The sequence below is a fragment of the Triturus cristatus genome, chromosome 2_2 (genome assembly GCF_964204655.1).
Source record: "Triturus cristatus chromosome 2_2, aTriCri1.1, whole genome shotgun sequence".
Lineage (NCBI taxonomy): Eukaryota > Metazoa > Chordata > Amphibia > Caudata > Salamandridae > Triturus > Triturus cristatus.
The window spans coordinates 608,866,871-608,891,237 of record NC_140582.1 but is presented as its reverse complement, the minus strand read 5'-3'; the positions used below and the strand labels follow the sequence as shown (position 1 = coordinate 608,891,237).

The window sequence follows — 24,367 nt, the reverse complement described above, 5'->3', positions numbered from 1 at the left end:
ACTGACTGCACAAGATGTTCTAACGACCACACGGTTTTCAGACTAAACAGCAGTACTGTGAATTGGTAGTGCTGGAGGCCCACTGCAAGTCAGAGGCAGCACCTGTAAACAGGGATGACATGAATATTGAAACCGGCATCCTGGAGATTTATTGACACCTTCCATTCCCCTGCATTGAGGGCGGTCAGTACCTGACTGAGGGACAGCATTTTGACTTGACCCTGCCTAATGAAGAAGTTTAGGAGAATTAGATTCAGAAGGAGTCTGAGACCCCAACCTTGAAGGGACCAAGAACTATAGGGAGCAAAAATACTGTACCATTAACCTCCAACCCTTTTATTGTCAGGACAAGAGTTGTGTAGGCTGGTCCAGAGGAAGAAGAGAAAGACTAGGGTGTAGTCAAGCCAATAGATCACCCAATGACCCATTGTCATTGGCTCCCAATTGATGATGAAATGGGAGATCCTCACCCCTACCAGAATCCAGTGAGGAAGAGTAGGAATTGGAGTGATTGTGAGGCAGCAGATCCAGTCAAAGACCGGGGGAAATAAAGCTGCTACTACTGTGTTGGCACCCCTTATGTCCACTCTGCCTCGAGAGGACTAGTAAAATTATTTTGGGGTCTGGACCATCTGTGAAGACTACCAGTGTTGTAAAGATTGTCCTTTGGAGAAGCCATAAAAATAACGGTATTGTTGGTGGAAGTGTTTGGTGGGAGAGGCCAGACCAAAAGAATGTCTGTTTTGTAAGTATTTCAAGGGGGAATCGACCTGCAACCCGAATAGCAACTTACTGTTGAAAGGCATGCCTATTTAGTCCACCGATGCACCTCCCGAAAAATCCTCTCCAAGGTACCAAGGAGGGTTAGCGCAGTGTAACATCTGTAGCCAGGGATCACATCATTGTGTTGGCAGAACCCACGATGCACTTCAGTATCTGTTTGGAAGTAACCAAATTGTTGCTCACCAAATTACAGAAGTGCTTCTTCTTGTGGTCAGGGAGACTAATGACAACCATCTTAGCAAACTCCCACAAGACGTAAATGTACTGCACAAGAACACACCTAGTACTGGCAGTGCACACAATTAAACTGCCAGATGCAAATACTTTACTGCCCAGAGTGAAGACTTTTTGGCTCACAATTCGGAGGAGGAGTGGGAAATGCTTTTGGATTCTGTTTGGCTGATGAAGATAGGACCACTGTGCTCTTCTGTGATGGAAGTATTGATAGGAACTTGAGATCAGAGGATGCGGGCCGATGGCATGGTGTAATCTGCCTATGAGCTGCCGTGCCTGAAACGGGTTTGTCCCAAGCAGCTAAGACATGCTCCAAGAGTGTTTTGTTGAAGGGCAGTATTCTTTTGGGAGGCAATGAAGATGGCTGAATGATTTCTGTCAAGATGTGGCACTTTGTCTTTGAAGTTGGCACCACCTCCACTTCTGTCCATACCAGAGGAAAATAAACATCTCTCACTCGAGATGAGTTAAGGCCACCAATGTTTAGCAGATCTAGACAAAGAGGGCAGCATCTGTGTCAATGGCTAAAAGGGTGCCAAGAATGGCTTCAGAGGTGGTGGTGGCACCAAAGGCAAACTGGTGGAGCCTTTATCGGCACAGACTTCTTCAGAAGTGGAATCGGAGCCTATGCAGGACCAGGCCAGCCTTTGGGCTCAGAGGGCTGTGGGGCTGAACTAGCATGGCCTATTGAAAGAAAAAGGTTCAGTGGAAGCAGTTGGGAATGTCGTCTTCAACTTTTTCAAAACCAGAATGGGGTCCAGTGATAAGGAAGAGACCGCCGTTGAGGAATAGTGCCACTGAGTCTCCCGAATGATCCCAAGATCAAGGCGTTTTACCTCCATGAATTACAGGACTTAACCCTTCTATGGCATTTTTTGTGTGTTTGTGGGGCTACTACTCGTCAGGGGATCTATAAGAAGTGGAGAGGGAAGTCTTTAGAGTATCTTTACAAGACCTTTCCAAGAATAATTTGTCTTCTCTCTAGGCGACAAGCAACAGTCATATCCTGATCGGTTGTGGCAGAATCCTGGACATCACATACAGATGTTGTGGGGATCCAATGGAGGACATATATATTACAGCATAGCTAGTAGAGTTTAAAAGGACTACAGGAGGTAACACCTGAACTAGTCGCTGACGAACAAGATGAGAAATTGCACCAGTAAAACTGGAGCACTCTAAACCCATGTGGATGATGTGCAAAAAAACAGGAAATGACCCCAGTGCTTGTAAACTCCACATATAACCCAAATATGAAATTCTGTTTATATCACTGAATTCTCTTCTGCTGAAATTTCCTGAAGGACAGACAAGTAGACCTGAAGTGATAGCATGATTGCTCGTAACTCCAGACCATTGATACCATGTAAGATTTCCTATCTAGAATGTCACCATTATGTGGTAAGGTCACATAACTGTACCTCAAACATCTTATGAAAGTGTCTCTGATCATTTTCCCCCTAGAAGGAAGGGTCACCAACACAAAGCTATTCATCAGGTTCATCATTCTGGTCCACTAGTTGAGTGTCCGTGTTGCTTGGTGATGGCATTCCAATCGTGCCAACAGCTAGTCTCTAAATATACATGCTCACTGAAGCTGGATGCAGTCCTTCAACAATCTGAAGTGAAGGTGAGCATACAGAATGAGAAAAGGAATATGCTACTTACCCAGTATGCATCTGTTCTTGGCATGTAAAGCTGTAGAGTCATATGCGTTAGCATAGATCGCCATCTGGTGTTGGACTCGGATGTTTGCACTTTGTTTTTCTTCGAAGAAGTCTTCCTAGTCACGAAGTAGGTGACTCCTCCTTACAATAATAGTGTGCATGGGCATAGACTCCATCCCCAGATTGTTTTGGCCATAAAGGGTGATGATGGAGATAGTAAGAATAGAAAAGGATGTCCATGTGTGTTTTATCTAAGTAAGATAATACTGCAGCAGATGCAGCTGAGGCAGGTGGGTGCATATGAATCTACAGCTCTACATGCCAAGAACAGATGCATACTGGGTAAGTAGTATTTCCTGTACGAGGCATACGAGCTGTAGATCATATGCGTTAGCATAGACTACACAGCAGTTATTTTCCCAGTGGTGGCTGACCTGTATCTGTTGCAGTAGTTTGAAAAAGTGTTAAGACAGAATGGCCCACACTAGCTTGTTGTTTTGCATGCACATCTACACAGTAGTGTTTTGTGAATGTGTGAGGTGTAGACCAAGTTGCAGTTTTGCAGATGTCATCTAAAAGTATATTCCCTAAGAATGCCATAGAAGCCCCTAGCTTGCGTGTGGAATGCGTTCTAGGGGGAGCAGTTAATGTGCGTTTAGCTTTGATGTAGCATAGTTGAAAGCATTAAACTATTCATCGTGCAATACTAATTTTTGAAATGGGATTGCCCTTATGCGGTGGTGAAAAAGCAACAAAGAGTTGTTTGGTTTTTCTAAAAGATCTTGTTTGTTCAATGTAATAAAGTATTGCTCTTTTAACATCTAGGGTGTGAAGAGCACTTTCTGCCACTGAGTGTGGTTGAGGAAAAAACACTGGTAGTTCAACAGACTGATGGAGGTGAAAGGCAGAAACAACTTTAGGTAAACATTTTGGATTAGTCCTAAGAACCACTTTGTTGTGATGAATTTGCAAAAATGGTTCTTGTATGGTTAGTGCCTGGAGCTCACCAACTCTTCTAAGAGATGTGATGGCTATAAGGAAGGCTACCTTCCAAGTGAGGAACTGTAGTTCACATTTGTGCATAGGTTCAAACGGTGGACGCAGGAGTCTTGTAAGGACAATATTAAGGTTCCAAACTGGAAAGGGTGGAACTCTAGGGGGAATGATTCTCTTGAGTCCTTCCATAAATGCTTTGATAGTGGCCACTCTAAACAAAGACAAGTGTTATCTGTTTTGTAGATAAGCGGCTATTGCAGCAAGATGCAATAGTATAGATATGTATGCTAAGTTACAGCGCTGTAGGTTTAAGAGATAGCAAATGATGTTTTGAATAGAAGCATCTAGTGGATTGATTTGATTGTTTGTACAGTAAATTAGAAATTGTTTCCACTTTGCTGCGTAGCATGCTCTTGTTGTAGGACGTCTAGCCTCTTTAATGACATTCATACAGTCTGGCGGGAGATTAAGGTAGCCAAACTCTAAGATTTCAGGTACCAGATCGCAAGGTTGAGTTGATTGGGATCTGGATGTTTTATCTCTCCATGGTTCTGAGTGAGAAGCTTGGGTGAGACGTGCAGTTTTTGATGAGGAACTACAGATAGCTCTAACAGGGTTGTGAACCATGGTTGTCGGGCCCATGTGGGAGCAATCAGGATCATTTTGAGTGAATGCTGTTGGAGCTTCCGAACCACTAATGGAATTAGCGGAAGAGGCGGAAAAGCGTAAGCAAATGTTTCGGACCAGTTCATCCATAGCGCATTGCCTTTGGACAATGGGTGTGGATGCCTGGACGCGAAGTTTGGGCATTTTGCAATCTGGTGTGTGTCGAACAGATCTATTTCTGGGTAGCCCCACATTTGAAAGAATGGAAGGAGAACTTGAGGATGTAACTCCCATTTGTGGATCTGTTGTCGCTGACGACTGAGCAAATCTGCAATCTGATTGTGTATTCCTGGAAGGTGTTCCGGAAAGATATATCTTTTGCGGAATGGCTCATTTCCATATGCTTTGAGCTAGTAAGGAGTGTGTACTTCCTTGCTTTTGTATATAGTACATTGCTGTCATGTTGTCTGTACGGACTAGGACAGCTTTGTGTAGTAGATGGACTTGAAAGGCTTTTAATGCTAGAAATATTGCCAGAAGTTCCAGGTGGTTTATGTGGAACTGTTTTTGTTGTGGAGTCCACAGGCCCTGAATAGTATGATTTTGTAGATGGGCTCCCCATCCGGTGAGCGATGCGTCTGCTCTTAGCACTATCGGCTGCCCTTTGGCAAGGTTTTGTGTGTTCCACTTCGGAAGAGAGCGATGGGTGCGGCTGTCTACCAACACCAGATCTGTCAACTGGTCTTGAGCCTGGTTCCACAGACATGTCAAGCATTCCTGTAGAGGACGCATTTGGAGTCTTGCATAAGAGACTATTAAAATGCAAGAGGCCATCATTCCAAATAATTGCATGAACACTCGAGCTGGTAATGAGTGTTGAGGTTGAAATTGTGATATTAGAGCATGTATGTTGCGTATCCTGACTGGGTTGGAGTATGCTAAAGCTTTGCTAGTGTCTATTGTAGCTCCTAGATATACTTGTGTGTTGGATGGTTGGAGGTGGGATTTGGTGAGGTTTACTGTGAATCCCAAGCGGTGAAACAACTGAATTATTTTGTGGGTGCGTTGAACACAGCTTTGTTGTGATTCGGCTTTTATGAGCCAATCGTCCAGATAAGGAAACACATGAATGAGTTGTTTTCTTAAGTGAGCTGCAACTACTGCTAGACACTTGGTGAAAACTCTGAGTGCTTTGATTACCCCGAACGGGAGGACTTTGAACTGATAGTGTTGACCATCCATCACAAACCTAAGATATTTCCTGTGAGCGGGGAGAATGGGAATGTGGAAGTAGGCGTCCTTTAGATCCAACGTGGAAAGAAAGTCACCTTGCTGAATCAATGGGAGCACCTGTTGGAGGGTGACCATGTGGAAATGATTTGATTGAAGGTAGAGGTTTAGCTGTCTGAGGTCCAGTATTGGTCTGAGAGAGCTGTCCTTTTTTGGGATTATAAAATAGAGTGAGTAAACCCCTGTGCCCTGATGAGCTAAGGGGACTGGTTCTATTGCATGTTTTCGTAACAGGGAGAGAACTTCTTGTTTTAGGAGGGTGAGATGTTCTGAGGACATTGCACGATGTTTGGGAGGAATGTTTGGTGGAGTGGAGGTAAGTTCGAGGCAATAACCGAATTAGATAATTTGTCTTACCCACTTGTCTGTTGTGATGGCATTCCAGACAGGTAGGAACTGTGAGAGACGTCCCCCGACAGGAGTGGAATGAACGGGGGTAGTGGAGGGAAGTCACTGTTTGGTGGTAGGGGAAGTGCAGGTGGAGTTACCTCTGCCTCTTCCTCTATTGTTATTCCCTCTGTATCCTCCCCGAAAATATCCTTTGGATGAGGAGGATTGACTGGTGCTTTTATAAGACGAGGAGGTGTTTTCTGATGCAGTTGTCTTTGAGCCACCCCTATAAAACGAGCGACGAATGGAGCCCCTATTAGAGGGTAGTTGTAATGCCCCATGGATTTGGCAGCTCTGTGTCTTTTTTCATTTTTTCCAATGAAGAATAGACTGTGGGGCCAAAAAGATGTTCCTGGTCAAATGGCTGATTAAGTAGTGCTGATTGTACTTCTTGTTTGAATCCTAAGATTCGAAGCCAAGCGTGTCGGCGTAGCAAAATGCTGGTGTTAATGGCACGCAAGGCTGTATCAGCTGCATCGAGGGCACATTTGATGGAAGAGTTTGTAATGAGCTTACTCTCTTGAATGAGGTCATGAGCTTTAGCCTTGTATTGGTCTGGTAAGTGTTGCATCAGTTTTTCTAGCTCGTCATAGTGTGCTCTATCATTACGCGCCAGGAGAGCTTGTGCATTGGCAACACGCAAATGAATGGCAGCTTGAGGTGTGATTCTCTTGCCTGATGCATCTATAAGTTTTGACTCCTTGTCAGGAGGAGGGGCGTCACCTGTTGTTTGAGAATTTGCCCTTTTGCGTACATTTGAAACGACAGTAGAATCTAAAGGTACCTGACCCCTGATGTAAATTGGGTCTGTAGGAGTGGCTTTATATTTTGTGTCTACCCTTGGTGTAATTATTCTAGCTCTAACAGGGTCTTTGAATACCTTGCTGGTGTGTTTTATCATACCTTTGAGCATGGGCAAAGTGTTTGTGGTTTTTTGGGAGGGAGCGAAAGTTTCCACTAAGAAATCCTCGTCCAAGGGATCAGTATGTAATTCCACCCCATGGTATTGAGCAGCTCTATTAATAAGCCGTGCGAAACCAATATTGTAGTCGGGTGGTGATGGTCTGGAGGGATATAGATCGGGGTCATTAGTATGATCAGGGTCCTTATCATAATCATCCCAGGGGTCTGAGTCCTGTGGAATGTTGTCTTCATTATAATCCCCATCCCCGTCCCCATCCCTAACATTATCATCATGTGGCACAGGTGAGAAATGTGGGGGTGGTGAGTTTGCTGGTGAAATTAGTAGATTTGGGTTTAAAGGTGGAGGAGAGGGAGGTATGTAAGGGGGAGAGGGGTTAGTACCCATATCTTTTTTCTTAAGAGGTATATGGTAGTCTTCAGGGAGATCCAGCTTCCGTTTTTTAGGAAGTGTTGCTCAAAGTTTTCCAGTTTCAGGTCAATATGCAACTGTTTTTGTTTCGGATCCAAAGATTCTAGTCTAGGAAGTTCTTTGGATGGAATCCATTTATATTCGGAAGGTTTAAGAGGGCTTCTGTACTTTTTAGGGCCGGTGCTCTTCGGTGCGGGATGTTTTGGCTCCGAAGGCTTGACTTTTCCCTGTTTCGGATCTGAAGGCCTTTCTTTAGTTGGTTTTGGTTCCGAAGTTTTTTCTTTAACTGGTTTTGTTTCCGATAGTTTCGGTTTAGCCGGTATCGGCTCCGAAGCCTTCGGTTTATGGGTATCTTTCGGTGCTGAAGAAGCGAAGCGTCAGGCTTAGCCTTCTGTTTCGGTGCCGAAGATGTGGGTTTGGCACCTGCACGGGGTCGGCTCGATCCCAAGCTGGAAGACTTGTCTTTATGTTTCATAGCCGGGCTCGAAGGCGGGGCGTCTGAAATGGTATCATGGTGTTGACCTGAGCCAGAAGGTGTAACTGGAGTCTTTGGTGTTTTTGTGGGCAGTTGGGGCTCGTTACTCACAGTTCATTGAGCCGGAGTGACGTTCGAGTCCTCTTCCATGTCGGAGTCGTCGGCTTCAGACACGGAAATGTGTACTTCTTTGGCGGCGGTTGGAATTCCGACTCTTCTCCTAAGATGTCTGGCACCGGACTAGTGCTGCATCTCTTTTCATGACGTCGAGCTCGACGGTCACAAATCATTTTCTTTGATCGGAATGATCGACAGGCCTCGCAGTCGGTTTCTTCGTGCCCCGGAAAGAGGTGGAGGTTACAGACCTCCGGCAGGTCTGTGTGTGGGAACTTAGCACCACACCCTTGGCATTTCTTAAATGGAGTCCGTTCCATGGACTGCTGGCATCGTCGGCGCGGGAGGGCCTCACGGCCCACGTCGAAGCGTCGATCAAAGTAGTTGGAATTTACAATGCACGTCAAAATGGAAACCGCGATCGAAAACAATACCGTCAAGTGGTAAGGATTGCGCGTCGAAAAGGTTCGAAGACGATCCCGAACCGGAGTGGCGCAATACATATCCCAACCCGATGGCGGAAAATACAATCTGGGGATGGAGTCGATGCCCATGCTCACTATCATCGTAAGGAGGAGTCACCTACCTCGTGACTAGGAAGACTTCTTCGGAAAAAAAAACAAAGTGCAAACATCCGAGCCCAACACCAGATGGCGATCTATGCGAATGCATATGATCTACAGCTCATATGCCTCGAACATAAAAAAATAACAGAGAAATTCAGACACTCGACTGCCGGTATTGGATCCACTATCATGTTTGGATCTTCTGACACATTTGACACCACTCTACTGATGGCAATACCTTCTCCTGGCAAGTAGGCAAAAATTATTCCCAGAAACTGTTGTTGGGGGGGATCAGAGCTGACCTCCCAATTAAGTTTGAAACTCAAGCTATGATGCAGATCCCAGAGTATCTTCAAAGCAGAGAATGCCCATGGCCCGGATGGAGCATTCGGTTAGTTTTCAAAGTGACAGCCAAAGTGAAAGTGGGCATCCTGGAGGGCTAAAGTTATGTTGTAACGTTTCTGGTAACCTTAAATGTTTCCTTTACAATTAATCTGTTGAGCACCTCAAATCCTTTCCATTCCAATCTATTTTTGTTAACCACGTAGTCCTTGGAATAAACTTATTGCAATAGCCTCTAATTGCACATTTCCTCCAACAGGTGCTGTAAGGGCTGGGGGTGCCAATACCTGAACTGCATTTATTGTGTGTGTTTCCTGACGGGGGAACTGTGGTTGTGTCTCTTTTACTAAAATGCTTTCAATGTTTAGAACAAACACTAATGGCAAATGTTGTTGGACTTTTGAAGCTTAGCGCATTTAACACACAGGTAGGGTTTTCTTGTGCCTCTAAAACCTCCTAGATATGACTGTTTTTCTTAATTCCAAATCTAGAGAATGCATTGTGGTTGCCTAATCTATCTAAGGACCAAAAAGGTGCCAGTGGAAGGTAGGTATGCTAACCACAAGTTTGATACCAGGTACCCTTGACTAGAGTTTATATGGAAGGCTATGCCAGGCAAAACTTCGCCTGACTGACAGAATCGTCACTTCTACTGATGCTTTGACACATTGGTTGGAGACTGTTAGACCTTCAAAAGGAGATGCTGCCTTTTTAACTCTAGTATTAACTATGTTTAGGAAGGATAATGGATCATCTGGAGAGGGCTGCTTGGAAAAAAAGGCACAATCAAAATCCCCCCAGTAGTCCACATAACTATTAATAAAGTGGAATACCCTAAAAGTCCTTCTAGTAGTCCCCTTAAGTCAGACTGAAAGTAAAGCCCAGGACAGATATGGCTGGAGAGTCCTTGTTGAAGGCCTATAACCCAGGAAGGGCAGTAGGCATAAATAAGTGATCAGAAAAATTTTTTTTCCCTCAAATCTAGAAGATGATAATTCAATCACTAATTTTGTCTTGCCTGGATTACTGCCAAGTTCTGTGTCAATAAATCTGTTCTAAAAGGCTTCAGATTGTCTAAAATGCTGCACCCAGACTGCTTTTTCTCTCTTGCCAAATTCTGTCCAGCCTCTGGGCTCCTCCATAAAATTCATTCACTGTCCCTGGAGAAAAGTGTACACTTTAAAGCCATGTGCACAATGCATATGATCATGTAAGCATAAGGGGCTCCCATTCTGTCTGGCCTATTTTTACAACACTCTCCAACTTGGTTGCTCCGTTCGGCTGATGTTAATCTAGCCTTTGTTCCACGGATCAAAAGAAAGACATTAGGAGGGAACACCTTTCAGAGCAAAGGCCCCAGTTCTATAGAATAAAATGCTCTTTTATCTAAGGAAAACCTGGTTATTTAGGGACTGTGCCACCTCTCACGTGACATCTCTCTTGTGGTTGTACTGCGTGTGGTATGGCAAATGCTACTTATCAGTATGCATCTGTTCTTGGCATGTAGAGCTGCAGATCTACACACTGTGCATAGATCGCCATCTGGTGTTGGGCCCGGATGTTGCAGTTGTTTTTCTCTTGGAAAGTCTTTGGAAGTCACGAGGTATGTAAACTTGTAAACTTGTAAACTTGGAGATTTATAGAGCGCAGTTGTTGCCCGAAGGCGTCCAAGCGCTAGGATAACCGTGACCTACAGAGAGCAGGGAAGGGGAGAAAAAAAAAGAAAAGACAACGGTTTAGCAGGCAGATGTGAAAAGGTGGGTCTTCAGTTGCTTGCGAAACATAGTAAGGTTCTGGGTGGCTCTAAGATGAAGTGGTAGAGCATTCCAGGCCTTAGCTGCGTTGTACATGAACGTCCTTCCGCCGGTTCTAGATCTTTTTATTCTTGGGACTACTGCTAAGAGAGTCTGACTGGAACGAAGACTGCGATTTGGGATGTAATGAGTGATCAGATCACGGGTAATGAAAGGTCCCATGTCCCAGAAGGCTTGATGGGCTATACATAGCGCCTTGAACAGAACTCTCTGCCGGACCGGTAACCAATGGAGGCTAGTCAGTCCGGTCCTCACTGAGTGTCTGTGCGGGATTTTAAGTAGAAGGCGAGCTGCGCTGTTCGGTACAGTTTGCAGCCTCCGAAAGGTGTATTCTGGTGCACCCAGATAAAGTGCGTTGTTAAAATCAAGACGGGAGTGAATGAGCCCTTGAATGACAGCCTGTTTGGCTTCCAGGGGGAGGAGGGGGAAGATTTTATTTAGCACTCTCAGAATGCCAAAACATGTGGCTGACAGTTTTGTGGCTTGGACATTGAAAGACAGTGAGCTGTCCAGCCATACCCCAAGACTTTTGATGGTGTTTTTTGGGGTTGGAGGCGGTCCTAGGCATGGGGGCCATAGGGAAGGGGGAAGTGCCGGCTCTGAGGGTCCTAGGAGCATCAGCTCAGTTTTTTCTCCGTTCAATTTCAGGGATGATGACGACATCCAGCTCCTCACTTCCTCCAGGCATTATGTGACTCCTCCTTTGGATCGTATTGCGCATGGGCTTCGGCTCCATCCTCAGATTGTTTTTCGCCAGCAGGGAAATGATGGAGCGTAGTAATAAACAGTGAAGATGCCCATGTCTGTTGTATCTAAATAAGATAAACTGGAACAGATAAAGGTAGCCGGGGAGGCGGGTGGGCGTGTGTAGATCTGCAGCTCTACATGCCAAGAACAGATGCATACTGGTAAGTAGCATTTGCCGTTCGAGGCATATGAGCTGCAGATTACACACTGTGCATAGATTGTATAGTAGTACCCATTCCTAGCGGCGACCACCAGTATCTGTTGCAGTGGTTTGAAACAATGTTTTGAGTACAGCCTGGCCCACACTAGCTTGTTGCTTAGTTTGCACATCTACACAATAGTGTTTAGTGAAAGTGTGCGGTGTTGACCATGTAGCTGCTTTGCAGATATCATCTAAGGGGATGTTCCCTAAGAATGCCATGGAAGCCCCTATCTTACGTGTTGAGTGGGCTTTAGGGGGAACAGATAGCGTTCGTTTTGCTTTGTGGTAGCAAATCTGAATGCATTTGACAATCCACCTAGCTATCCCAGATTTGTAGATGGGGTTGCCTTTATGTGGTGGTGAGAAGGAAACAAACAGTTGTTTGGTCTTACGAAAGGGTTGTGTTCTCTCGATGTAGTAGAGTAAGGCTCGTTTGACATCTAATGTGTGAAGAGCTCTTTCTGCAACGGTTTGTGGTTGCGAGAAGAATACGGGTAGTTCCACAGATTGGTTTAGGTGAAAGGGAGAAATGACTTTAGGGAGGAATTTTGGATTAGTACGGAGAACAACCTTGTTATGGTGCATTTTCAGAAAAGGTTCTTGAATGGTGAGTGCTTGTATCTAACTGACCCTTCTGAGGGAAGTGATGGCTACAAGAAAGGCAGTTTTCCATGTTAGGAATTGAAGTTCACATTTGTGTAGAGGTTCAAAGGGAGGCCCCATTAGTCTAGTGAGAACGATGTTTAGGTTCCACACAGGTGAGGCTGGCACTCTGGGGGGGATTATTTGTTTGAGGCCTTCCATGAAGGCTTTTATGGCAGGTACTCTAAAAAGTGATAGATGTTGCCTGTTTTGTAGATAAGCTGCTATGGCTGCAAGGTGCAGTCTAATAGGCGTGTAGGCTAGATTGCATCTTTGTAGGTGTAGAAAATAGCCTATGATGTGTTGAATGGACACATCTAGGGGATTGAAGTTATTGTTGTGACAATAGACCACAACATGTTTCCACTTGGCTGCGTAGCAAGCTCTAGTGGTAGGTCGCCTAGCCTCTCTAATGACGTTCATACAGTCAGGAGGAAGACTCAGATAACCGAATTCTAGGATTTCAGGAGCCAGATCGCAAGGTTGAGCTGAGCTGGGTCCAGGAGCCTGATCTCTCCATGGTTCTGGGTTAAGAGGCGTGGCGAGTGGTGTAACTTTTGGTGCGGTACTACAGATAGTTCCAGCAGTGTGGTGTACCACGGTTGTCTGGCCCAAGTTGGAGCTACTAGGATGAGAGTGAGGGAGTGTTGTTGTAGTTTGTGCACCACTAAGGGAATGAGTGGGAGAGGTGGAAAAGCGTACGCAAATCTGCCTGACCAGTTCATCCATATCGCATTGCCTTTGGACAATGGGTGTGGATTTCTGGTGGCGAAGCTTGGGTATTTGGCGTTTTCGTGGGTGGCGAAGAGGCCTATCTGTGGATGCCCCCACATTTGAAAGTACGGGTGAAGAACTTGTGGATGGAGTTCCCACTCTTGGATTTGTTGTGTTTGTCTGCTCAGCAGATCTGCTATAGTGTTCTGGACTCCTGGGACATGTTGGGCTAGGAGGAAGATTTTTGGGGGTATGGCCCATCTCCATATGCTCTGTGCTAGCTGAGAGAGCTGCAGAGAGTGAGTGCCGCCTTGTTTTTGTATATAGTACATGGCTGTCATGTTGTCGGTGCGGACTAAGACGGCCTTGCCTGAGACATGCGTTTGAAAAGGCTTTAGGGCAAAAAATATGGCTAGTAACTCCAGATGGTTGATGTGGAGTAACTTTTGTTTAGGTGTCCACCTGCCCTGCATGGTGTGATGTAGTAGGTGAGCTCCCCAGCCTGAGAGCGATGCGTCCGCTGTTAGTACTATCTGAGGAACCGGGTCCAGGAACGGTCGCCCTTTGGAAAGGTTTTTGGTGGTCCACCACTGCAGAGAGCAATAGGCACGACCGTCTACCAACACCAGATCTGTCAATTGACCCTGGGCCTGGTTCCATTGGCGCGCTAAGCACTCTTGGAGAGGACGCATCTGGAGTCTTGCGTGAGGTACTATGAATATGCAAGAGGCCATCATTCCTATAAGCTGTATGAACACTCGAGCTGGAAGAGAGTGTTCTGGCTGAAATTTGGCACGGAGAGCCTGAATGCTTGCTATCCTGGCAGGACTGGGGTAGGCTAGCGTTTTTGCGGTGTCTATGGTGGCACCGAGGTATTGCTTTACGTGGGATGGTTGCAGATGGGACTTCATGTGATTTACTGTGAAGCCCAGGTCGTGAAGTAGTTGGATAGTGGCGTGAGTGTGTTTTACACACTGGTTGTATGAGTTGGCTTTTATGAGCCAGTCGTCTAGGTATGGGAAGACATGAATGTGTTTTCTTTGCAGGTGTGCCGCCACTACTGCTAGGCACTTGGTAAACACCCGTGGTGCTGTGGTGACTCCGAAGGGGAGCACCTTGAATTGATAGTGTTGACCGTCCACTACAAATCTGAGAAACTTCCTGTGAGCGTTGTGAACAGGAATGTGGAAATAGGCGTCCTTGAGGTCCAAGGTGGCCATAAAGTCGTTCTGGGAGAGCAGTGGAAGTACCTGCTGGAGTGTGACCATGTGGAAATGGTCTGAGTGTATATAGTGATTTAGGGGTCTGAGGTCTAGGATGGGCTTTAGAGTTTCGTCCCGTTTTGGTATGAGAAAATATAGGGAGTAAACTCCCATATTTTTTTGGTTGGTAGGAACTAGTTCTATCGCACTCTTTTGTAGGGGTGAGATTACCTCTTGTTTTAGTAGTGCTAAATGTTCCTGTGACATTGGGCGTTGTTTGGGTGGAATGTTTGGGGGGGGTAGATGTTAGTTCGAGGCAGTAGCCTGACCAAACTATTTGTGTTACCCATTTGTCTGAGGTGATGGTAGTCCAGACAGGAAGGAAATTGTGGAGTCTGCCCCCGACCGGAGTGGGATGGTCTGGGGGGAGTGGAGGAACTCATTGGGCAGGGGTGGAGGCTGAGCGGGAGGTGTTTGTCTTGCCTCTGCCTTTATTATTGTTGCCCCTGTAGCCGCCTCTTTGGTAACCCCTTGCAAAGGTGGATTGGGTAGGGGCTTTATAGGAAGTAGAAGCGGTGTCAGAGGAGTATCCTCTGGAGGTGCTTCGAAAGGAAGAGCGGCGAAAGGAGCGCCAGGGAGGGTGCGATTGTAAGGCTCCCATAGACTTCGCCGCATCTGTATCTTTCTTCATTTTTTCTAGGGCCTCATCAACCTTTGGGCCGAACAGATGTTCCTGGTCAAAGGGGTGGTTCAGGATGGAAGCTTGCACCTCTGGTTTGAAACCTGAGATCCGTAGCCAGGCATGCCGACAGAGGAGGACGCTGGTGTTAATTGCCCTAGAGGCGGTGTCAGCTGCATCTAGGGCATGCTTGATAACGCCTTTGAGCATGGGCAGGATGGAAGTGGCCCTGTGTGTTGTGTCGAAGGTATTTAGGAGGAAGTCCTCCTCCACGGGGTCAGTATGGAGATCCACACCGTGGTAGTGTGAAGCCCTCTGGAGTAGTTGGTTAAACCCCATTGAGTCTTCAGGTGGGGATGGTCTCAAAGGGTAGAGATCATCCTGCGGGATATTAGGGATGTCTGGAATATTATAGTCGTCTCATGGGTCAGGGGAGCCTGTAGGAGTGGGGTCCCCTGTAGGTTAGTCATGGGGCTCATCCCCTGTGTCATCATAGACATCATCATCATCATCATCATCCGGAGAGGGTGTGGGGGAATGATGAGGTGGGGGAGGAGAAGGAGGAGGTGGAGGAGGGGGTGAAGGTATTCTCAAAGGGGAGGTAGCAAAGTCTTTCCTCTTTGGAGGTGGAGCTGTGGCAGGCTTGTCCAGCGGTCTCTTTTTGATGCTGAGCATCAAATGTCCAGTTTTAGGGTCCTTGACCAGTGTTTTTTGTAATGGATCAGGCCTGAATAATTCTTCAGTGAGTGTCCGGTCCGTCGGCGCCGAAGGCATCGGGCCGTAGGCCTTTTTGTCTTGGAGTCTGCATCAGTTTGTTGTCTTGAACTGTGCGGCTTCGGAATGGCTGGTTGTTTACTCGGCTCCAAGATGACTTTCGGCTTCGAGGTGTGGGTGTCGATGGCTTTATGTTTTTTGGTCGGCTCCGGTGTCGGTACCGAGGAGCTGGTGTTCGTTTTCAGCGCCGAGTGTTTCGGTGTGGAGCTCGGTGCCGAGGAGGAGGCCATTTTCTTTTTCGGCGTCGGTGCGGAGGAGTGTTTCTCGGCACCGACGGTAGGCTGGCTCGAGCCAGAGCCGCTGGAAGGCTTGATAGGCTTCTTTACCGGGCCCGAAGGCGCAGTGTGGGAAGCAGTGTCCTTGGTCGTGCCTAGGCTCGAGGGCGAAGGCGTGACCGAAGCCTTTTTCGATGCCATCGAGGGTGTGGGGTGGGGGTGGATGTTGGTACTCACGACCCTCTGTGCCGGGGTGATGTCCTCAACGTCTGAATCATCGGCCTTGGAGGCGCTGACGAGGCCCTCCTCGGTGCGCTCTCCTTCTGGAGCGTCAATGCCTTCTCCGAAGAGGTCGTCTGGGATCACTGTCGAAGAGTGTGCCATGGTTCTTCTCGCCCTTCGGTCTCGAATGGTTTCCTTGGACCGGAAGGACTTGCACGCCGGACAGTCTCGAGCCTCGTGTTCAGGGGAGAGGCAGAGGTTGCATACCTCATGGAGATTGGTGTGGGGAAATTTGGACCCACATCGAGGACACTTTTTGAATGGAGTCCTTTCCATCAGCCAGGACCGGAGCTTGGGTAGGCCCGAAGGCCCTCGTCGACGACCGGAATCGAAGACTTGGATCGATGAGAGCCGCGTCGAGAGTGGAGATCGCGATCGAAAACAATACCGCGAAAACGGAAAAGGATTGCGCGTCGATAGAAGAACTGGAAACTGTTCGGAACCGGAGCGCGAAGATCACATCCAAGCCCGATGGCGGAAAAAAACAATCTGAGGATGGAACCGAAGCCCATGCGCAATACGATCCAAAGGAGGAGTCACATACCTTGTGACTTCCAAAGACTTTCCAAGAGAAAAACAACTGCAACATCCGGGCCCAACACCAGATGGCGATCTGTGCACAGTGTGTAATCTGCAGCTCATATGCCTCGAACATAGTATTTATGGTATAGAGCTGGGAAACTCCCTTGCTGGGGCCACTATGCGCTTTGCAAGTCTTTTTAACATAACATATTTCACACATTTTTGTTATGTAAGAAGAAAATTGCTTTGAACATCAGAAGGGACTTACCTGTGGACATCTATGGTTTCTGCCAGGCGAAATATTACCCAGGCCCAAAGGAGAATCACGTGATTACAGAAAGTCATAATTCCAATGAAAAATCCAGCTCCGAGAATGAGGGTTTCTAGTGGATGTGCGTACTCAGCTTGCATTCCAAAAGGTGACTAAAAGAAATTAATGTATTAATACACAGTAAGTTACTGAGATCCTAACATTCACTTTTGCTTCTGCCCACCTTCTAGGGTTGCAGCAATGAAGAAGTAGAATTGAAAATACAAACAATGTAAACGTAAAGTGGTGAGGCGTATAAAATGCAAACTTAATCGAGTGTGGCTTCTATTTCAAAATAGGTCACATTTTTTTAAAACACAGGATTGATACAAACTTATACAATTCAGGAAGATCGAACTAAACATTTTAGAGGGAGTGTATCACTGTTTGAACAGGTGCGTTTGCTGAAGCCTGGCTGGATAAAATAATTTTAGATGGCAAATTGTAAAAAAAGAAAGTATAAAAGACAGTGATGTCCTTTAACTGTGAGGAATGTTATCGTATTTTTAAGTATAATGTTTTTTCTTTTTACGTTTACTGGCTTTTAAAATGATCAGAATTCTAATTATCTTTGAACAATAAACATATTTGATATGATAAAACATCGGAAGGAACAGGCAGAGGAAATATGTAATTTAGGTGAGTTCCAATAAGCTACTCATAAATAGCTGGGTTGATATAATTTAGTTTTCTCGAAGACCGAAGAGTAGACTTTAAAAGTGTTCTTGGAACATAAGATCACGCCTATTGCTGATGTTATAAATATTCATTGCAGTGCTGAAATAGTGCTACTGCATGAATTCATCTCATGGAGAAAAAAAGAGGTCTCCATGATATCTGTAGCATGGGTGTATGCAAACTGCAGAAGGTAAGAGACCGAAGCGGGTGTTAAAAATAAAATCTAGAGGCCGTAGTCAAGATGGCGGCTGTGTGAGATGCCCACAGCTGTACAGGTGCCTGGAGTCGGTCCCCTACCACTGAGCTGCTGCACATCAGAGGGGCATCCCCAGGGCACTAATTTGGAGCTGTATGGGCAGGCTGGAGGTCCCTCACCTCGGTGAGCTGGCAAAAATCATGGCCATTGAGCCGCACAAGACAAGTTGCCGGTGGTGACAAGAGGGCCAGTGGACCTGTCTGAGGACAGGGATCGCAGTAGCGAAGGGAAGACAATGAGCATCTAACGGACCATGCCCGGGACCGTTGCCGCGGCCCCCACCTCTAACAGAAACCATAGGGTAAAGGGGTGCACTTGCTCCCAGTCATGAGAGATTGGGCCCCACGCTAGAGATAGTTACTACATAAAGCATTGGGGTCCCTGTTCAACCTCATGGGATCGACGCAATGCCCAGGGCCTTCGCACTCAAGTTGCGGCCTGTTCGCAATGGACCCCATTGATCTCCGAGTATGCCTCCTCAACCTTTTGAATTATTTTTGCTGCGTACAAAGGCTCCCGCCTTTAGCACCTGGCGTTCGTGCTGCCGCATCCACAGAGGCAGACGGCTCATCGGTTTTGAGGTTCGGAGGTGACTGGGCCCTTGGACCAGCTACAGCACCAACAGATGCCCAAGTCCTGAGCCTTGAGATCAACAGCACACCATGGCAGCTGCAGAAGGGAAGAAATATCGCTCAGTGAATGAGATCATTACCAGACCTTCCAGAGGTCCAACGGGACATTCAGCGAATGCACCAACCTCCGGCCTCAGCGGAGAGGAAAAGAGAAGAGGCGCCATTAACTAGGTCACTCATTTTTACCTAACTACGTGAAGACATCTAATCAGTCAGACAGGAACTCAAGCAGGAGCTTCGAGATGTCAAGTATGATCTAGCAGAGATGGGTGACAGGGTCTCTACCCTCAAAGACAACAAAACGGCCCACAGTGAAGATGTAGAACACCTAGGACAATAAGTCCTCAGACTGCAGGAACAGCAAGTTGCGCTACTGACCCACCCAGAGGACTTAGAGAACCGCTCCCACAGAAATAACATTTGTATCAGAGGAGTGCCGCACAGGGCTGAGTAAGCGGATCTCACGGACTGTGTGCAGGCACTCCTTCGGCACGTACTGGACTCTGAGGACTAGGCCACAATGCAGCTAGACAGGGTCCACTGAGTAGGGTCCCCCACAGCTAAGGGGGGAGGGGACACCCTCCAGATACCTTGCATGCATCCACAACTTCCAGCTTAAAGAAAGTATCCTGCACAAAGCAAGAACTACCTATCCGGTATATTCCCAGGGCCATAAGATAGCACTGTACCAGGACCAAACGGCACAGACACTGTAGAAACACAAAACGTCCGGCCAGTCACAGATTACCTGAGGGACAAAGGCGTCTCATACAGCTGGGGCCACCAGTTCCATCTCATATTCAGCTGAGAGGATGCTTTGCACCAACCTGAAACCCTGGCTGAGGATTGCTGGCTCTTAAACCTCCTGGAGGACACTGGAGGGACTGCCTTACCTCAGTGCTGCACATAAGAAGGAGTGTGGCCATGCTACTGGCATCAGGAGCGGGTGTCGTCTATGGGCCTTTGCCCGGATCCCAAGACTATGGGCCTAGAGAGACAAGCGATAATCGACAGCCTGGCGAGTGAAGTGGAGCACCAGGAGAACAATTAGAAGGGGTTCAGGGGCCTCTGGCAGTGACATCAGCAGCGCTACTGCAGAGCACCACTCTCACAACATGCAGTGGAGGACGGGGGCGGACCTCACGCTGCAGGTTACATCGATGGGGACTGCCAAAACCCCTATCTTGCAGAAATATGCAAGTTCTCCTAATGGACCCACAGTATTCACTGGACTGTTGTTTAGTGATGTTTTTGTTTTTAGTTTACACTAGGACCACACTGACTCCACGAACCAGCACTCTCGTCACACCCAGTGTAGACATAGACCGCGGGACTTATGACACTGAACACGGACACTACCCCTCCTACAAATCACCTCTGCCCAGAGGTGGGCACCTGCATACACAGTCATACATTCGGATACACTGATATGGAGATTATCTCCCTCAATGTCCGAGGGCTCAACAATCCTGCCAAATGCAAAACTGCATTGTCTTACCTTGAGTACAGCAGAGGGGATATATGCCTTCTCCAGGAAAAGCACCTACAGACATGAGATTAGCATAGACTGCAATCACGTCATTTCCAGTCAATACCTCTCCTCCGGGCCCACTAAAACCAGTGTGGGGGGTGACCATTCTGTTCACCTATGCTCTCTCGGACGGACTATAGGGGGAAAGTGGCCGAATTAAGGCGCAGACTACTTGCATACCACATACAGATGGGCATCCATATCCGCCGCGAACGAAAAACAAGAGACATTTTTTAAGCGGGCACTATTGGAGACACTAGATTCTCCCGATAAGGCAGCTTTGATAGGAGGCGGCCTGAACCTTGAAATAAATAGTGAATGGGACAAGTCTGGCCTACGCTATAGCCAGATAAGGACCCTCTCTTGTGGAGGAGCTACTGGCTACGGGAGGTGGGACTATGCCACCTGTGTGGAATGGCCCATCCACAGACACACGTTTACAACTTTTAGCCAGCGGCACACAAAACCCATGCCAGAACAGACTACTTACTAGGGATATCGGACCGCAGTCATGGGTCACAGGGGTCGCGAACGCACCTCAGACTCTATCGTACCATGCTGCCCTTGAGCTCACAATACGTATCAACACACTTCAGTGGCAGGATGCTCCCTGACAGCTTTGGAACAGCCTACTCCACAGACAGGACACAGTCCAAAAACTCATGCACACTATCACAGACTTCCTTGCCACTAATGACACTGCGGACACGACAATACCTTTACTCTGGGAGACTTTAAAGTCAGTGGTGAGAGGGGAGATCATTACCACCTCTGAGGCAGAAAATAAGCTGCAACAAGACAAGTGAAGGGGCCTTGAGGGACAGGTGAGGGAGCTCAAGGCCATCCACGAACAGACAGGAGAACCGAGGGGCTGGTGGAAACTTGAGGCAGCACATATCCAGCTGTGCAGCCTCGACGCGATTAGGGCCGAATATGCCATGCTTTGCCTTTGACACACTTTCTACAGTGGAGGTAACAAATGCGGTAGATTATTGGGCCATACATAAACTCCGAGCTAACTGCCAGGCTGAGCGGGTCACAGCAGCAAGGGCTAACGATGGTGCAGAGGTCATAAACGACCCTGGTATAGCATCAACAATTCACATCCTCTACTCTGCTCTGTACACTGTCCTTGCGCCAATACTGACCTGACTCTTTAACATTTTCGCTGATACTGGGACACTTCCCTGCACTATGCTGAAGGCCTCAATCATGGCCATTCCAAAAGCAGGGAAGGATCTGCTCTGCTGTGGCTCCTACTGCCCATATCGCTTATAAAAATAGCCAAGCTATTCACAGGTATACTTGAGATATGCCTCAATCCCTCATGCAGGGCCTGGTGGATCCAGATGAATCCAGCTCATACGCCACCGACAGTGTGGAGATAATACCAAGAGAATTCTATACCTAGCAGATAAGGGTGCACACGCCTGCCAGAAGGTGATGCTCTTAGGAGTAGACACTGAGAAAACGTATGATAGAGTTCACTAGCCGTACTTAGAAGCTGCTCTGGCCCACCTTGGTCTAGGCACTCTGTTCCGCAGAGGGGTTCTCAGTTGTTACAGCAACCCAACTGTGGCAATCCGGGTCAACTATTGACCCCCTTTTCCATCCACAGAGGGACTCACCAGGGATGCCCACTATCACCCCTAATATTTGCTCTCTACATTGAGGCGATCGCACACAGAGTCAGAGATAACCCCCAGATCACCGGAGTGAAATTCAGAGGCGACATGCACACCATAAGCTTATATGCAGACGATGCTATGGTAGCGCTCGACGACCCACTGGAGGCACTGGACCGTTTCAGCATGGCGGCAGGCTTTAGCATAAACCTACAGAAATCCTAGACCCTTAAGCTCTCAGTGACCTCCCCGACTGTAGGAATAGTTTGCAGCCTGTTGCCCTCTGGCATGGACAACATCCTTGGTCTTGTATCTGGGGATCAAGATTGCCCCCACGCATCAGGACACAGTTTGTCTTAACTATAGTGCCCTGCTCAATCAGTTTAAGAAAGACCTTGCCCAATGGAGGCAATACTGCCTCTCATCGCTCGAATGTATAGCTGCCTTAAAAATGACAATTCTTCCCAGAGTCCTTTTTTTGCTCCTGGCCCTTCCAGTGGCTAATTTGCTGGACAGCTCAAAATCCATGCAAGCGGAGCTAAACCGCTTTGTCTGTGGAAGCAAATGCCAATGTATGCACCACAATTTGATCTATAGCACTGGAGGAGAGGGAGGCCTAGGGGTCCCTAGCCTTTTACACCACTACCTGGAGGCGCAGCTCCGCTTCCTGGTGGAGTGGAGCTGTCTAGATTCCGAGACGCACTGGTGCATCATGGCTTGAGCAGTGGAGGGGGTGCACCGGTGGAAGATATCCTGGCTACAACAGAAGCAGGGCAATCACCAGGGCTCCCCTTGAAGTCTGCATAGTGTGGCTACACAACAAGGCCTCACTTCCTTACCCTTGCTACTTACACCCATCTGTGGTAACCCAGACTTTAACCTGGGTCTCCATCCCACGGTCTTCCGGGCTTGGAAACAGGCTGGCTGTAGGACCATTGGGCACTTCTTTTAACTACGGAAAGTCCCATTCCCTTTGAGCAAGTGTAAACAGAGTATAGCATCCTGAGACAGAAAGCTTTCATCACCTTCAGATCCGACATTGGGTCACCCATCCCGAGATCCAAGAGGGAGCAATAAAAATACTCACTGTATTCGAGAAATGGCACCTACTTAAAAATTATTTCAAAAATATAACCACTGAAGTTTACACCAACCAGATTCGCCCCCCGCACAGGAGAAATCCACAGGACAAATGAGCTGGGAACAAGAGCTTGGATGCTCATTCATGCACAAATTGTGGGGAAACAAATATTACCGATCCCACCATATGTCTAGTAACATCACAAGCATAGAAACCGCCACTAAGATTGAGACGTACTGGTATCTCACGCCAGCCAGGCTAGACAGAGGCCACCCTGCCCACAGCGAGGATTGCTAAAGGGCATACGAGGCACCGGTACCTCTCCTACACTTCCTTTGGGCCTGCCCGAAGCAGACATCATATTGTGATGTGGTCTTAAAGGATACAGATTCATACTTTGACACACAGCTACCACGCTTCCCAGCCTACACCATATTAGGGCTTCCTAATGTTCTAACCTTTCCCTTAAGATCGAGACAGAGAGGCACATCGGTCTTGCACTCGGTGCTGCATTACAGGCGATTCTCTCACACTGGGACTCGGAACAAGTGCCTATACACACAACCTGGCTAAATAGAATATAGACCATACGAGGCACGGAGAAGCTGTACCTCTCTTTGACCCATCAACTAGACGTGTACTGTGAAGGAGGGGATGGGGAACTTTGGGGAAAGTTTGTTTTCACTGCTCTGTCACTCATGCAATTGGCATCACTTGACTGCCCTGCTTAAGATAGGCCCTGTCAGCTTGTTGTTTGCCACTTTACTCTGTAAATTTAATAAAACAGATTTGAACCATAAACATATAATCGAGATTGCTGCCTTCACTTGACTGGGCTTATCAGCTCAGAATCTTGCAACAACGTAGTGAAATAATTTTGGGCTGCCAGTTTCAGAGAAAGGATGCACAGGAGCAATGCTGGAGTGGGGGCGGAGACGGTGATGAATATACCCCCACTCCCCAGCCCACAGAGATACCATGATGGCAGGTGGAATAATGGAGGTGCGCACTGGGGAGTGGCGCCACACCCCATTCTGCACCACAGGAGAGAGCAGGGAATCACTTTCTCCGAAGCGTGAGCTATACTAGGTGGCTGGGGAAAAGAATGGAGCTCTCCTCTGCCCGTGGTGAACCTTGGTGAACTGGCACAGGCATCTTTTCTCTGGATCAGTTTTTCTAGGTATCTGTAATGGGTGAGCTTGATGGAACAGGGGCAGAAGGGAAGAGAGCTCTGAGAGAGGGGCAACCTCTGGCCCGAGAGAGGGGGCGGTATAACTAAATGACAGTGGAGCTGACTGCAGGTTCAAGATGGCTGGTAAGGTGCAAAAAAAAAAGGGAATAGATTATTTTTTAAATCCAGAAAGAAAGAAATTGCTGAAGAGAAGACAGCAAAAAAGGGTTATGCTAGAGATCTTGCTAAGGGATAGAAACAGATGATGGGTGCCGCTGGCACAGGTTTTAGGAAACTTGATAAGATGGACATATCAGTATCTGCCATGGAAGCAAAACGACTTGGGAAAATGGTAACCATGTCTGTTGGTGTTGTGGCAGCTGTGAATATAGTGGGCCAGAAAGTGCTGTATCTTGACAATAGGATGTCCAGATGTCAGGTGAAAGAACAAGGAATTTTTAGAAACGCGGTGGAAGAAGCTGTGGTCCTTGTAA

General features: G+C 47.3%; 1 protein-coding gene across 4 annotated transcripts in view; it reads right to left on the bottom strand.

Moving 5' to 3' along the window:
• The window catches only part of MSMO1 (methylsterol monooxygenase 1), a 116,566-nt gene that overhangs the window by 20,035 nt on the left and 72,164 nt on the right, over window positions 1–24,367 (bottom strand). For all 4 annotated transcript variants that reach the window (XM_085641787.1, XM_085641788.1, XM_085641785.1 and 1 more), the window contains exon 5: window positions 16,858–17,012. In XM_085641787.1, coding sequence (XP_085497913.1) covers window positions 16,858–17,012 — 155 coding nt within the window. The remainder of the gene's footprint in view (window positions 1–16,857; window positions 17,013–24,367) is intronic.